General features: G+C 50.4%; 4 protein-coding genes across 4 annotated transcripts; 2 read left to right on the forward strand and 2 right to left on the reverse strand.

Moving 5' to 3' along the window:
- Positions 1-4709: 4709 nt before the first annotated feature.
- On the reverse strand, positions 4710-8227 carry MYCGRDRAFT_93163 (uncharacterized protein; the record flags this gene model as incomplete). The annotated part of the gene is made up of 6 exons (XM_003852621.1): positions 4710-4748; positions 4886-4985; positions 5509-5542; positions 5789-5935; positions 6008-6542; positions 6596-8227. The coding sequence occupies 6 exons, from the start codon at positions 8225-8227 to the stop codon at positions 4710-4712; spliced, it is 2487 nt and encodes an 828-aa protein (XP_003852669.1).
- A 40-nt stretch (positions 8228-8267) lies between these two features.
- Positions 8268-8852, forward strand: MYCGRDRAFT_104464 (uncharacterized protein; the record flags this gene model as incomplete). The annotated part of the gene is made up of 1 exon (XM_003852112.1): positions 8268-8852. A coding segment is annotated over one exon (558 nt), but the record flags the coding sequence as incomplete, so codon positions are not given.
- A 1498-nt stretch (positions 8853-10350) lies between these two features.
- MYCGRDRAFT_71994 (uncharacterized protein) lies at positions 10351-11951 on the forward strand (the record flags this gene model as incomplete). Its single annotated transcript, XM_003852113.1, has 3 exons — positions 10351-11048; positions 11097-11367; positions 11421-11951. 3 exons carry the CDS (start codon positions 10351-10353, stop codon positions 11718-11720), a joined length of 1269 nt encoding a protein of 422 aa, XP_003852161.1.
- A 1248-nt stretch (positions 11952-13199) lies between these two features.
- MYCGRDRAFT_72002 (uncharacterized protein) lies at positions 13200-14779 on the reverse strand (the record flags this gene model as incomplete). The annotated part of the gene is made up of 3 exons (XM_003852620.1): positions 13200-13792; positions 13895-14161; positions 14215-14779. 3 exons carry the CDS (start codon positions 14645-14647, stop codon positions 13200-13202), a joined length of 1293 nt encoding a protein of 430 aa, XP_003852668.1.
- Positions 14780-15576: the final 797 nt, after the last annotated feature.

Consider the following 15576-nt stretch of genomic DNA (forward strand, 5'->3'; position numbering starts at 1 on the left):
AGCAATACCTACGAGTATACTATAACTACGAATAGGACGACTAGGTATAGATGCTATTAGTAGCCGAATTCTCTTATAACGATAGCGTTTATGCGACAACAGGGGTAACACTATTCTAAGTATATAACGTTCGCGATCTAATTACCGCTAGATAGCCCGACCTACCTTAATTAGAGGGCAAAGCTCCTAGTGCGGCGGAGATAGCGTATAGAGTAATCGGCCTATAGAAAACGCTATATAAAAGACTAGCTACGTTATAGGAGAGACACGTACGATACTATAATGCTCGCAAAACTACAAAAATATATAAGGTTAGCGACCGTATATACCTCTCTACTCGATATTTAAAGTCTATCCGGCCGTCGGAAAAGCTCGATTATAAGTATATCGGCCTATATAGGATTAAGCGAGTCGTAAACGACGTCGCGTATACGCTAGAACTGCCGGAAACGATAAACATCTATCCTACGTTCTATATCTCCCTACTAAAGGAGGAAAAACCTACTAAAATTACCGAACGGGCCTAAAAGAGCCTAAAGGAGATCCGATTAGAGGACCCCGACGTTTACGTAGTAGACAAGATCCTAAAGCGTAAGAAATAACATAGTAGATAGATATATAGGATCGCGTAGAAGGGTTAGCCCGCGTCTAAAAACACTTAGGAACCTACGACTTATATTAGCCCTACTACGATAAGAGCATTTAATAAAAGCATAGGAGGTACTAAGGGCAGTAGACTAGCATAATAGATATACAAACGCGTTGTTAGTTACTATTAAGGCCTAAAAGACACTAGTTAACACTACATAGACTCCTTAGTCCGGTTCCTAGTTACCTTAAAAAATTTTCTCTACCTTAGAAGAATTTTACGAACCTAGTAAAATCCTAGGGGGGGAAATTAGGGGCTAAACGGGCCCCTAAGGACGACATTATTATACAACGAGAGATAATCAAGCATAGTAAAGTTATTTTAATTCTATCTAATTTATAAGTCGCTAAGTCGTAGCAAAAAGAAATAACCCGGGCGTTACCGCGCCTATTAGTCCTAAAATAGGCCTAAAAGAGGCTAAAAGAGACAAAAGAAATACGAAAAAGCGCTTATATACTTATTCCTTAGGCTCGAGGTCCCTAGAGAGGTCGTACTCGGTCGGACGGAGCACTCCCTCTATAACGGAGGCCTTCGAGCCCTTCTTAGCGCCTGTACGGGTATAGACGGTATCTAGAGCGGCCGAAAGGGCCCGAACGCGACGCCTTAGGCGGTCCTCGGTAGATCCTTAGGCTAGAATAAGTCGCTTACAGGGGGTATCGGGCACTTCTTTACCCTATTAGGGTTAGTAGGGCACTTTTAGGTAAGAAGGGACCTAAATACTTATAAGCTCCCTCTTTCGCTTTATAGCCTCCTTAGCGAGCAACTTCTCGCGCTTTCTAAGTATAAGAGGTCCCTTCTAGTCGAATTCGTCCTTACCTTAGTATAGATAGAGGCCGTTAACACCGGTAAAGGAGTTAAAGCGCCTAAAAGGGGGTTAACGGAGCTAAACAGACCCGAACTAACTATATATACCCCTAAATACGTATGTAGATCGCCTTATAGGCCGAACAAGCCGCCGTAGCTATTACTTCGGTACTATTAGCGGCAATAGCGGCCTTACGGAGCGTATTAGCCCTCGTAATGTCGCCTTTAACTAGTTCCGGCATCTTTTAACTATATTAGCCCCCGAAAGCCCCCTTTTAACCCCGTATATACATACCTAGAAACAATCGCGGTTAGAGTAATTATAACACTTTAGGTAATATTCGTCCTTATTATTAGCTACCTACTTGTCCGGCGATTCGCGCGTAAAGAGGCAGAACTAGGCTAAATCGGCCTTATTTAAGGGCTTATTAAGGTAGTTAACGTATAGATTGCCCTTAAAGATGCTATTAGCGGCGAATTGCTTACGTTAGGTCGCGATAGAGGCGGGTTACGTTATAATAGGCTCGTTCGGTCGCGGATAGGGTCGTTTAGTAAGAATAGCGGTTTTTCGATAAAATTCGAGGTCGTCCGGTAGAAGATAGGGCTAGAAGGGAACTAAACGCTACGTTAGTACTATATAGGCTATAAATGCCCCTTAGGGGGGCACTTTTAGACCTGTTTAGCTATCGGATAGGGTTAAGTTACACTTACTAAGTCTGCATAAGGTTATTAAAGAAGAGAAGAATTCGAGGGATCCGAGCCTAGGTTTTAAAGCCGCGGTAGACCCTAATTAAGGCCTTAGGCTATTAAACTTAGTAAACACTAAAAAGAATTTACTCGAGGTAAAACCGTTTAGAGCGCGACGCTCTACGTAAGGAGGGGGGCTATGTTATATCTACCTCCGCCGAATACCGATAATCGGCATCTAATCCCCTACCTTAGCGGCATATATACCCCTACTAAGGCCTTTTAAGCTCGTTTAAGCTAGATTACGCCTGTATTATAAGGATACGTAGAATCTCCTCCTTCCGAGAGAGTATCGAATCGAGTCTGTTCTAAAGTAATTTATACTGCTACTCTATTCTTAACTGCACCTTTTATAGGGATCGTATATCCGTAGAGTAGTTAGCATCGCTCTAGGCTTATAATAAGTAAGCAATAACTTCTTTAGACTCGTAGCAACCTATTTATATGTTATCTAATCCTTAGCTCCGACAAGAGCGAAGCTAAGGGGGATAGTAAGATTCGCTCTAGTGCCGGATATAATGTCTATTAAAGGGCGGTTATAGCGGTTAGTTTTGTAGGTGTTGTTAAGGACTATATACTCCGGATAACGCCTATAAAACTCTACTATCTAAGGACTAAGAACAACGAGTTTATCTAGCTCCTTCTTCTCGTTTAGCTTATAGTCGAATAGGAAGCCCTTCTTCTCGAGGATCTTTATAAGAGCCTTAGCGGTAGTGTCGTCGCCTTAAAGTATCTACCGAGCTAAGTTACGAGCGTTACGAATATCGGTAGTAGTCTATATATACCTACTACGGTTTTAAAGGCGTACGAGGGTAGTAGCTATACTAGCGTTAGTATTAAGATCCTTATAGATAGCGTTCCTTATAGCCTCGTTACGTTCTCGGCGACGGTATATTACGAAGGCTTAAGGATTAAGAGCCTAGCACTCGTATTAACGAGAGCCTACTCTTATAATCTACCGACTAGCTAGCTTCGATATATCTTCTAGTATAATGTCGACCTTTATAAGGTATCTAATGCTAGAGATTGCTCGCTTTAGCCGCTTACTATTCGTAGGCCTTAACTTCCTTTATCTCCCTCGATAGTAACGTAGCTCCTTACGAACGTAGTAAGTCTTCTTCTTGTTCTAGTAGGTTAAGTAGGTTGATAGAGTATAGCTATAAGCTATAGCCTATTCGTTATAGAACTCGAGCGCCTTACTAGCGCTCTTAAATAACTTATCCGTTAGTAGTAGCTCTAGTTCGACGAGCTCTTAGGTATCTACTTCCTCTCCTTTACTAACAACACCCTTACTAACAATACCCTTACTAAGAGGGCGACTATTCGAGGACGTGTCGTCTACGTTAGTAGATAACTTAGCGCCGGCGACGGTAATAGCGGTAACGCCGCTCTAAGAATTCCTCGTTCTTATAATAACATTACTACTACCGTTTCTATTACCTCTTCGAGCGCTAACATTATTACTAGTACTTAGATCTATTACATCTACTAGCTTATCTAGCTACGAGTCGTCGAAGTCGTTAAACTCCGAGCTATTATCGATATCCTTACGTTCTACCTCCTTAAGAGCCTTACGAGCCGCCGCTCTTCGAGTAAGCCGGTCGATAACCTTACTAAGCGTCCGCGCGCGACCGTTACGACTTCTACCCTTAGCCTTAATATCCTTATCTAGTATACTAGCATCTTTAAGAAGGCGGCGTTCGTATAGTAGCTACGACGACGTTAGCGGCGGTAACGGCGGTAACGGCGGTCGAAGGGTAGATAACACTAGCGCTATTAAAGAAGCTAGATACAACGAGTTTTAAGGGCAACGGCGACGACAAGAGGTAGTAGAAGGATTAATAGATAAACGCGTACTCGCGAGACGCGAGGAATCCCGCGTACGGCCTTGTTTTGTACCGGAAATCGACTATAATCTGGGACATTACTAACACGCGATATACAGCCGATATTGGAGGGCACCGGCTATTAGCAGAAGGGGCGCCGGTCACTAGTTATTCCCGCTCTAGAGCCGGATGTGACATGGCTCAAGTGGGTCACCATCGTATACTGTTGAGGTGACTGTACCACGTGGTGGTCGTCGAGAACAGAGACCTTGCAAGAGACCTTGCTGTCCATTAAACCACATCGTGCGTACCTTGGTCAAGACATGGCAAATCCACGGTCGATGTCCGGCGCCCTCGGAGTATGCTTCGAGTTTCTGTACAATTCTGTCGATAGTGCACGAACCGTCGGGCCTGAGGCACTCCATGTCGACCTCCCATCTCAGGAAATCGCTGCCCATGGTGTGCATTTTTTTTTTCAGTGCCTTTTGTTATATTCTCGAACAGTCTCTCGGCGACCTCCGCGGCTTGTGTTTCTGTGCACTATTCTGTTCTGCGTGAACGTTTGGTCTTGTTTTGGCCCTGGCTTGAGTGAGGTTGTTTTCTTTTGATCGAGACGGTTGTCACGGCAGATGGATCGCATGTCTCCCTTGCCTGAGGTGTGGTTTGAGAGAGGCAGCACGGTGTTACTGCCTGTGACACTGTAAACGCGAGGTCTGAGAGATCTGCGAGCTCGAGTCATCTCCAGCAACACGTCCAATGGCCCAATGGGCCAGCTCGGTCGCCAGAGGCCTTGAGAGAAAGCTTCATCCCGCCGTGCCGCTCCATGGTCGCTTGTGTTTTGGGCCGAGGACGGACTGACGGTGACAGCAGTGTGCGCAAAGTTCCAGTAGGACGGCTGAAAGAGATGCTCGGCGATTTGCTGCGCGTCGCGCCTTGCGCTTGCCTCGAGCGCGTCCTTGCTGGCTTCTGAATAGCCAAGAGCGACCTGGACATCTGCCCGGTACTAATATCAATGGAATGGAACCGACTGCAGGGAAATCCATTTGCAAGGCATGTGATTGCCTGGCTCGGGGAGGTATTGAGTTGGAGTGTAACACTGGTTTTGGGTTTTGATGATAGATTATTAGATAACGTTCGCTGGCTTCATGGGGTTGTTCCTCGCGGTGGCGACACTATATCGTCGATTTGTGCTAGGTTTTTGTCGGCCCCTTTGATCGTGTACGCGCCAGATATCGAAGAGCTCCAGCCGCATGCTTCTGCTCGTCCCGATCGTCTGAAGTGCCCCGTTGCGTAGTATCGGACTGGCCGACGTCTTGAGCGGAGACTCTCCGCAATCACCCGGCAAGGATGCGTGGCCATTTGCTTCTCCTCCCAAGCATCCATCGTGAAGCCGGATTGAACGAAGAGCCGAGTATTTGTCATATCCACGCAGTCGTTCGTGCTATCCAAAAATATCAAATATCGTACAAAGGATGCCTATACCGTATGTCGATCGGAGTGATGAGGACTGGACTGCCTGTCCCAATCATCAGTCCACCTCAGCAATGTCTCCGCCCGCCCTCTTACGCCGTCCCAGCCTCTCTCTCTGCCTGCCATCCCAGTTCCTTCGCGGCAGCGGACCAAACAAAACTCCACAGCGAAGCAAGCGCAATGATTATGTAAAAGCGCGATACAAATCCAGCCCTGCAAACGTTCACCCACAGTACCTTGAGCAAGTCATGATGCTTCCGACTCTTGGACCACTCCAGTTTCCCTGACTAACAATCAACGCACACTCTTGGGACCATGACCCAGCCTGACAACGCCACGCTGAAAGGACGTAAGCACATAAAGCAAAGCAGGGTTTTGAACAAATGTGAGTAGTCGAGGGATGAATCGATGACAATCATCCTCGCCACCGCCCAGAAGCCTATGCCAACATCAACACAAGAAGAATGGTGTCATCAACCCTGCGGCTTCGGCTTCTTCGTCATGCGCGGACTGGGCTTAACGCGATTGGCATTCCCCATTCCGTCCTGGCCGCCGGCGTCGTCGCCTTCGAGTTTGACTGTACTCCGCCGCCGCTTATTGTTGTTGTTATTGACGTTCGGACTTGTATTCGCGCTGGCGACGCTGCTGTTCGTGCCCTGCTGGCTGTGCTGGGGCATCATCTGCGGTGCAGCCATGTTCGACTGATGCGGTGAAGGCGTGTGATTTGGCATGCTCATGTTCGGTGCGCCGAGGTTGCCGGGATTATTCCCCATGTGCGGTGAGCCGTTCATGCCGTTCATGGGCAGGTTGAGATTCGACACGGATGGTGATGAAAACGCGCCTTGCTGTCCATTTTGTGGCATCTGCATGTTTTGCATGCTCGGTGTCCGCATGCCGTTTGGTGGAAGGTTGATCTGCGGGTTGCCTTGTCCGTTCGATTGGGCATCGTATTGTGCGACGAGAGCTTCCAATGCCTGGTCGGGACGCATCTTCTTTTCCTGTGAGTAGTGCATGAGGTCGGACATCACATTCATGGTTTCGCCAATCTGCATTTCCGTTAGAGCGGCAAAGCATAATCATCCATTCGATCTGCGCTCACCTCTAGGAACTGTTGCACCTTGGAGGTGATCCCGATGGTTCCTTTTGGCGTTTTGGGGAAGTGATCTATGGTCAAACGGTCCTGCTGGTCTTGCATCTTTTGTTGTGCTTTGGGTAATTTGTTCTTGGTCATCTTCGGCGAAGCCTTGATGGGCAATGTCGGTGAGTGCTCGTTCAGCGTCTTCTCAATCTGCGCCCTCGTCAAGGTCTCTTCCGTGCCCGTTGTCGCGAATTGAAAGCATTCAATGGTGTCATTTCCAGCAGAGAACAGCACGTGCAGAGAGCCTGACATATCAAGACGAGCACCATTCGGATATGAGACCGAGAGTGTCGCGTTTTGACAAGTCACCAAGTGCATGCCGTTCCCTTGTGGTACCTCTCGCGCGTGCTCCGTGTGCAATCGTAATGCGCTTGCTCCAGATTCGAAATATGTGCAAAAGTATCGTGGAAGCGTGGGTCGGAGTACCTCGAATATCTTTCCCCTGCCATTAGCCCCGGGATTGCTGTTATCGTCGAAGCTATGCACAAGACGACCATCCGCAGCAAAATGTCGGTCGACGAAATTGTGCCACATCGCAATGTCCTTTCCGTTTGAGGTGACGAAATTGCTCAAATGGTCGCTAAAGTTCATCAACCTCAAAATGAACATGCCTCCCTGAGCAGCCTGTTGTTGCTGGCCTTGACTCTGCGCTTGCGCCTGCATTTGCCGGATGGTCTGTTGTCGCTGCAGCATTTGAATCTGTTGCTGTCGCTGCATCTGCTGTTGTTGCGTCAATTGCTGCTGCTGGGCTTGCTGCTGTTGGGCCTGCTGTTGCTGAGCCTGCTGCTGCTGCGGATTTGCTGGTTGACCAGGCTGCGGGTTTTGCTGGGGCTGAGGTTGATTTGGTTGTCCTTGTTGTGGAGCGTGTTGCTGAGGCTGGCCGGACTGTTGCGCTTGCTCATTGGGATTTGCGATTCGCGACGGAGGTCGACCTTGCTGGGGAATCTGCGATTGGCCTTGCGAGGGTTGTGGGTTTGGAGGGCCTGGCTGTCCTGGATTGCTTTGCTGAGAGTTTGCATGCTGCATAGCCATCTGTTGAGCCATTTGATTCTGCTGTTGTTGTTGCGCTTGCGCTTGTTGTGCTTGTGCGTGTTGTTGAGCCGCAAGTCGCTGTTGTTGAAGCTGAATCTGCTGCTGCATGTGAGGTGGCAGCTGAACACCAGCTTGCATGGCTTGTTGTTGGTTCTGCTGCAGCTGAGCCATCTGTGCTTGACTCAACATGCCCTGCTGCTGCATGTTCATCATACCGTTGGCGGCCTGTTGCTGCTGGTGCTGCTGCATCATCTGTGCTTGACGTTGCCGGATCTGATATTGCTGCATCGCAAATTGCGGATTCGCTTGCACTGAGTTGACCTTGTTAGTCGCGTCTTGATTCCTGCGGTGAAGATACAACGTACTCTGCGCAGCTATATGAGCTTGCTGCTGCTGCTGTTGCATCTGCTGTGGTGTCATATGGCTCATAGCTTGTGCATTTGGCGCGCCTCCCGCCATCGTCTGGCCACCCATTTGCGCTTGCATGGCCATGCCCGACCCGGGATGTTGTCCGCCCATGCCTCCTGGACCCATTCCTCCAGCGCCAGGTTGCATGCCCATCATGGCGCCGGGCTGGCTAACATGTGGAGCGCCTGAGACCCCCGGATGCATTTGCATAGGTTGTCCCATGTGTTGGCCCGGATTCGGCGCCATGCCCGGATGTCCATGTTGCAGTCCTGGGTGTACACCGGGCGTAGGTTGGTATGCGGCCATCATCTTGCTTCACCGTCCTTTATGCGCTCCGTGTGTCCAAGACAAGACCAAGTGCGGGTATCAGCCCTGCCAATCGCGTCTTCACGATCGCAACGTCACGCCGCCGGCCGGCAACTGGTCGAACAGCAGTCTCAGTCGCGAGGAGCAATGCATAGGATGGTGCGAAGCTACACCGGGACTGATATTGGCATCAGTGGTCCCGACACGTGCACTTCTCAGCCAAAAGGACTGCTCGGATGGCGGGGTCGTTTCCACTGTGCGACAGGCAAGGTCGTCGCAGCACAGCGTGAATTCTCCAAGTCACGATGGGCCCTCGAGGGCGGAGATGCGGCGTGGTTTGGATAAGGTAGCGGGTGGAGGACAATCACGCGCGAGTCCCGAGCGGCAGACAGTGTGGGCCGAACGTCGCAAATCGCCGGAGGTCGCGGTCAAGTTTCGATCGCTCGGACTGGGAGGTGAGAAGGCTGAGCTTTCGATGAATATTCAGTGGCGGCGCATCGCATTGTCAAGTCAACGGTATAGAATAGAAGAACAACGGGAGGCTTTCGCGGTGATGCGCTGGAGAGTGTACAGATTAGGTCCGTCCGTCTCGCTCGCTCGCTGGGCCTGATTTGCCGGAAGAACCCGCCTTTAGCGCCTGATGCTAAAATCTTCTTCTAAATGTTTGATCGTCCAAAAGCTTTCTTCTGAATCTTCTCCTCCGCTCAACCACCACCATTACCGCACTCTTCTCTTCTTCCATCCACCAACCGCTCAGAACGCGGTGCACACAGGGTATGTATCCTCTCTCCTTCACTCCTACACCACCACCCGAATGATGAGAATCCATTTAATTGTCTTCTTTTCCAAACCGAATCGCCCTTGAAGAGATCAGCACTCGTCCGCCTGTCGCAGGGTGGATGTATACTAGCCAGTAACTTTTGTCTGACTTGACCTCGACACCACATTTCACTGCATCAAAGCCGCATTTGGAGCACAAACTGACAAGCCGTCAGCAGTCTCGGTCAACCGTCGGATCCACAAGCTCACTCGCCCGGGATACTGCTCAAGTTCGAGGCGAACGCAGCTCGACTCTGCATTGCATTGCAGTGCTCGCCTGGCCTGGAGTTTCACCAGCCGTCGCTCAGTATACCTGAGCCGCGGGTTTCCTCTCGTCTGGTGCACAGCGCAGACGAGAGGCCCATCAGAAATGGTCAGTACATTCTCCCACCTCACCACCGCAAACACACGCGCATTCACTGCGCTGCTGGATGATGAAAAACTTTTCCACATTCGCAGTTTTCACCCTAGCCGTCGCTACGAACCTAATAGACGGACGATGAGGGCCCAATCTTCCTTGGATGTCTGACACAAACCAGCTTCTACTCATGCTTCACATTACTGCATTGCTTTGAGACTGAACAAGTTGGCTAACGATCATTCGTCTAGGCTCCATAACGAACCATCGAGGTCTCACCACGAAGCACATCGATGTCCGCCGAATCGAGCGTATTCAAAGTAGGTCGTGCCACGGAAGAGACAGCAAAAATCGTTCGCGAGAAAGAGGCAGCACTGGCTGGGCATGTTTCATACAATATACAACCACGTCGGATGTACACATTCATACCGCGTCACACGACGTTCAAGGCACCTGCTTGTCCAATCTCAGATAGTCCACTGTCGTGTAATGAAATCGGAGAATCTCTCACTTGCCGTTCTCCCACTCTCGATTGCTCTCGCAACCCCATCAACATTGATTCCATTGCTGTATTCGAACCTATCTGCTGCCTTAATGCTCTCTGCAACATTATAACGACGCAATCTTCCAATGGCACCCAGGTGGCCGTCCTGGCATTCTGTAAAGCCAAAACGTATCTAAGGTAAAGTTGAAGCCGGTCCGCGTTTATGTAAGTGCGATGCCCAAATTAGAAAGCGCCTCCTTTCAAGTAGACCTCTATACCGTCAGCAACAACAACTCTTCGCATGTAGACATGTCATCAACCTCGGTCTCTTGGCGGCCATCGACAATATTCACTATTGCTATTGTCTTCCGTTTGATCCTCCTACTCTACGGCCGCTGGCAAGACGCCCACAGTCCCGTCAAATACACCGACATCGACTACCTCGTCTTCACAGATGCAGCCCGCTATGTATCCTACGGCAAATCACCCTACGAACGCGCGACGTACCGCTACACTCCCCTCCTCGCCTGGCTGTTGATACCAACGACATGGGGTGGACTCTGGTTTGAATTCGGCAAAGCACTCTTCGCCGCTGGCGACATTGTCACTGGATGGCTGATTTTGAGGATCCTCCGGACTCGTGGGATGGAGACGGAACGTGCGCTCAAGTTTGCTAGCATCTGGCTGCTGAACCCGATGGTCGCGAATATCAGCACTCGTGGGAGTTCCGAAGGACTGCTGGCTGTGCTTGTGGTGGCTTTGCTCTGGGCGGTGCTGAGCAGGCGGATTGTCCTGGCTGGATGTCTGTTGGGATTTGCGGTTCACTTCAAGATCTATCCGTTCATCTATGCCGCGAGCATCTTTTGGTGGCTCGGTAGTGCGCGGTTGATGGACGTCAATGCTTCGGTCGTGCAAAGGGCTTTCTCGTTGATCAATCAAGATCGAGTGAACATGGCAGTCTTCAGCTTCTTGACATTCATGGGCTTTAATGCTGTCATGTATAAGATGTGAGTTGTCTGCACATCCGCTGCCGCAATAAAGGCTGACGATCGCAGGTACGGCATGCCTTTCATCGAGCATACCTACACATACCATGTGTCACGAATCGATCACAGGCACAACTTCTCGGTCTACAATACCGTCCTACATCAGAGCTCAATGCGAGGGATTGACTCTGGCTTGAAAATCGAGTCTCTTGCGTTTCTGCCTCAGCTGCTGCTATCAGTGGTTGTCATTCCACTTCTGATGGCGAAGTCGGACCTTGCAACGACAATGCTGGCCCAGACATTCGCCTTCGTGACGTTCAACAAAGTCTGCACCAGCCAGGTAAGACTTCCACGAGTCATACCCTTCAAGGCCCCCTCTGATCTCCCTCGCAGTACTTCCTCTGGTACATGGTATTTCTGCCATTCTATCTTCCCACTTCAACGCTTTTGCGGAGCCCCAGACTGGGTGTGACTGCACTCGTTCTCTGGATCCTTGGACAGGCCGCTTGGTTGCAGCAAGGTTTCGAGCTAGAATTCCTGGGTCACTCCACTTTCGTTCCGGGCCTCTGGCTGGCGAGCATAGCATTCTTCCTGATCAATTGTTGGCTCCTTGGACTGATTGTGCGAGACGTCAGAAGTGAGCCGACCGCCTTGAACGCCAGTCCTTCAACGTCCTCCAAGAAACTGAAGTGATGGACTTGAGCGCTCATCCTCGTCAACCTCCAATGGCTTTCACGCAACCCATCGCCGCTGCTGCTGCCAGTATACCGAGCACCAGCATTTCTATGGCATTGCGGAAACACGCTCGGCGGTCGCTCTCACCCATGAGGGAAGTCTTGGCCCACCCAAACACGAAAAGTGCGATTGCCATGACAAAAGCACTGCACACAAACGCCTCGCGAACATGGGAGAAGAACAAATATGGCAACAGTGGCACCAGTCCTCCAAAGAAGTATCCCGAAGAAATCGTCAAGCCAGAGACCAGCGCCTTCGAGGCTGTGAAGTCCGCCTCCGCAAGTCGATGATGAAACCGCATCAGAAAGTCGACAAACTGCTCCGGCTCCGCCGACAAAGCCTTGGTCATTGAGTCCAACGTTTCAAGCGGAAAGCCGTACTGATAGAACGTTGATCGCACCATTCGACAAGCCCTCTGCTCGTCGTTCGCAACACATTCTTTCGTCTCCTGCAGGGTGGCCATATACCCGTCCGCTTCGCCTTTGGCTGCGAGGAAACCTCCCAATCCCATTGAGATGGCACCTGCCACCAGCTCCGCGAAACCAGCGACGACGACAAGATCCGTCGTTCCCAAGGCGGACAGTCCAGCGGTCAAAGCAAAGGGTACGGTCAAGCCGTCGGACAAGCCAATCGTGGCATCAGCGATGATGCGAGGGTTGATCCTGCAGCGAGATATCCCTTCTTGTGTTGATTTATCCGTCAGATCATCGATGAAAACGGCGGAGTCGGAAGATGCGTCCCGTCCGGACTCGAGGAGACTCGAATATTCGTCTTGGGACTTGGAAGGTCGTTGGGTCGGCCGCACCAGCTGTTTGATCAACGCAAGCACCATGATGACGAAAAGAGGTTCGACTAGACGTAGTGGGCTCGAAAGTTGAAGCTTCTCAAGATTTGTGAAAGAGTAAATGTTTTCGAAGGTCTTCTACATATAAAGTGGTTCTGGCCAATGAGAGTGGCTGTAATTGTCAGATACCCCTGCACGTGGGGATCGCTCTGCTTGCACAAGCGAACGAACACGGAGGGGTGTGGGTGCATTTAATCACCGATCTCCCGTTGTGCATTTGATGCTCATCGTCACAGTGACCTTGCCTTGTCAGCTCTTATCATCATGGCATCTCGGGTATATTCAGAAGCGAGGTGGCACAAGTGCGGGACAAGTCTGGAGCTCAAAGTGAAGGATCTGGATGTGGAATCGTTTGAATAGTTAACGTGGATCGCCATATTATGACCTAAAAATACCATCAAGAACCCAACCCCTCGACCGAGTGATCCTCCTCGGACACGCAAATACTAAGAGTACAATATTAATGAAAGCTTTTCAGCGTCATTCATGTAGACAAGATGTCGTATGTCTTCCTGATCCGTGGGACTGTTCCCTTTGCTGTTTCGAGATAAACTATTATTTGCATTATCATATCCGCTCACTTCTCCAACTCTTTAATAGCCTGGTGGAGGGTGGTCTCCATCAGGAATCCTGACTCCATCATTGTAGTACATCCTCGGCGAGTCCTGCATGGAAGAGTACATGTCCACGATGCTGGGCAGCACGGTGCGTCCGGTCTTGGGAGAGCGCACGTTCGTGTTGGGGATCGGGTATGGTTTGTTGTTGTGGTCGTCGATCGGGCTGGTGAGAGTGAATGGCCCGGGGCACGAGGTGTTCAAGAACACGCTTGGGTTGGGACCGGTCACCTCGGGGAAGTCACGGTAGGTATCTCCCGTAACATCTGCAACAAGCTTGAACACGTTGGCACCGACGTCCCATCGTCCGAGAGTGTGCAAATCCCAGTTGGCTTCGACGGTCGACAGTGCCGAGTAGTGGTTGTAGAATCTGTCATCCTTGGTGCCTCGGAGATGTTCCGGTACAGCGCCTCCGAGAAGGACGCTGTAGACGCGGTTGCTGTCGTTACGAGCCTTGGTCGCATCGAAGGTAAGGTGGATCAAAGTCCTGCTGTAGAAGTATTCGTTGGCCATCAGGGGCTCCAGGAAACTCTTGGCCCACGCACCGGAGAACGTATCGTTAGTGTCGTGCCCTGCGGCTAGGTCAGCAAGATGTCGTAGACAGTGTGGAATGGACGGTGGCCCGGCGTTTGGCACAGTCTCGGACTATGGAGGCCTTCGCTTCAGATTCTTACCATTGTTGGTCATGTTTGGAGTAAGATGGTTCCATTGCGGCAGCATCTGGTTGTTGAGGTCCTTCTCGAATGAAGTAAAGTTCTTTTGCTGTGACAGGCGGAGCGGAGTGGTGTTCGAGTTGAATTGGATGAGCGGGTTGTGCTTGCGGACGTAGTCGTCCACCTTCAGGTTTGGGTAGCCGTTGATTTGAGTGTTCTGCTTCTTGTACTCGAAACCCTCGAATCCGCTGAACGGCATATCCTCCAAGTAAGTGGCCCAAGAGACGCCTGTTGAGGTTGTCAGTAAGTTGAGCATCCATTGCAAAAGCTCTGAGTCATACATTTGTCGTCCAAGATATCAGTCACAGATGATGTGTTGTCTGCGATTTGCTCAAAGAAGTCCGCATCGAATCCGAAGGTGTCGCCCGCCGACGTGGCAACGTAGTTCGGCTGGGATGGATGTGTGATGCCAAAGTAGTTGGTCAAGAGAATGCCCTGGCTGGCTAGCCATGCATAGTCAGGGACAGACAGAGCCTCATCGAGTTCGCCGGCATCCTCGAGCCAGATCTGGACCCAGCGGTCAAACACCTTGCCCTTCCTGTATTGTGAAAGAGGAACTCCCGGGGAGGTAGGAGCGATAGCTTGGAAAGGAAGGACAGCCTCGGGGTTGTTGGCGGCATATTTGTATGGAATAGGCTTCTCGGCATTGGGGTCGTGTGGTCGAGCCAGAACGCTCGTGGCGGCGGTGGCCAAAAGTGCGATGTTCGCAAACATGGTTGGTCGAGGATTTGGGTAGTTAAAGGGTCGCAAGATCAAGGAGGCGTTGAAAGAGTGTGTTAGGATTATCAAAAGAGTGATTAGAGATCGACAAAAGAAAGACAAGCGAGTGACAAGAGAGTGTGAGAAGAGAGCGACAAGCGAATGACTGGAGAATTGAATGAGAGAAGGAATCAGTTGCTGCCACACCGACCTTTATATCCCCAGAAAGTAGTGGTATGCTCTCAAAGCATCGCCGCGGAGACCCATCTCGAGACCCATTGCGAGACGTTCGGCCGAGATTGGTCAGTGTTCGTGCTTCATGATGTTCATCATCTGAGGTGTATTGCACAGCGAGCAGAGGGCCGGGTACCCAAGTGTTGTGGCATCCAGTGTGGTTATTCTTGGTCACAGAAGGAGGCGAGGTCACCCATCGATCGAGCGATGCCGGGGCCCGGTCGATGCGTCTCCTGCTACCTGCCAAGGTCCATTTAGTGTCGCGGACGTGTTTTGGTGGAGGATGAAAGGGGAGTGAACGCCAGTTCTATAGACTGTCAAGGATCGGGCCGGGAGCTGCGGCAGCGAAGATTGCGGCCCCTGGAAACCGCTCTCACACACACAACGATGTTGTAGAGGCATGATGCTGCGACAGTTGCCGGAAAAAGCATCAAGGGAATGGCGATAGGCTAGATCCACGCCATACGTTCGTTTCAAAGTCGCAATATCACAAATCGCAGTTGACGATACACGGACTATCGCCAGGCTGATCTAGGACGCAGCTTTCATTTTCCTCAGTTCCCATCTAAGAACAAGGGTGGTCCTCGAATACAGGATCTAAATGGTGCACTCCGCAACAGATCAGTAACGTCACTGTCTGTAGTGTTTAGTCTTGTTACCAATGCGCTATCAATACCATGAGGAGATCTTGGCGAGACGTGCGAAGTCAA

This window comes from Zymoseptoria tritici, chromosome 5, assembly GCF_000219625.1.
Source record: "Zymoseptoria tritici IPO323 chromosome 5, whole genome shotgun sequence".
In the NCBI taxonomy this organism is placed as follows: Eukaryota; Fungi; Ascomycota; class Dothideomycetes; order Mycosphaerellales; family Mycosphaerellaceae; genus Zymoseptoria; species Zymoseptoria tritici.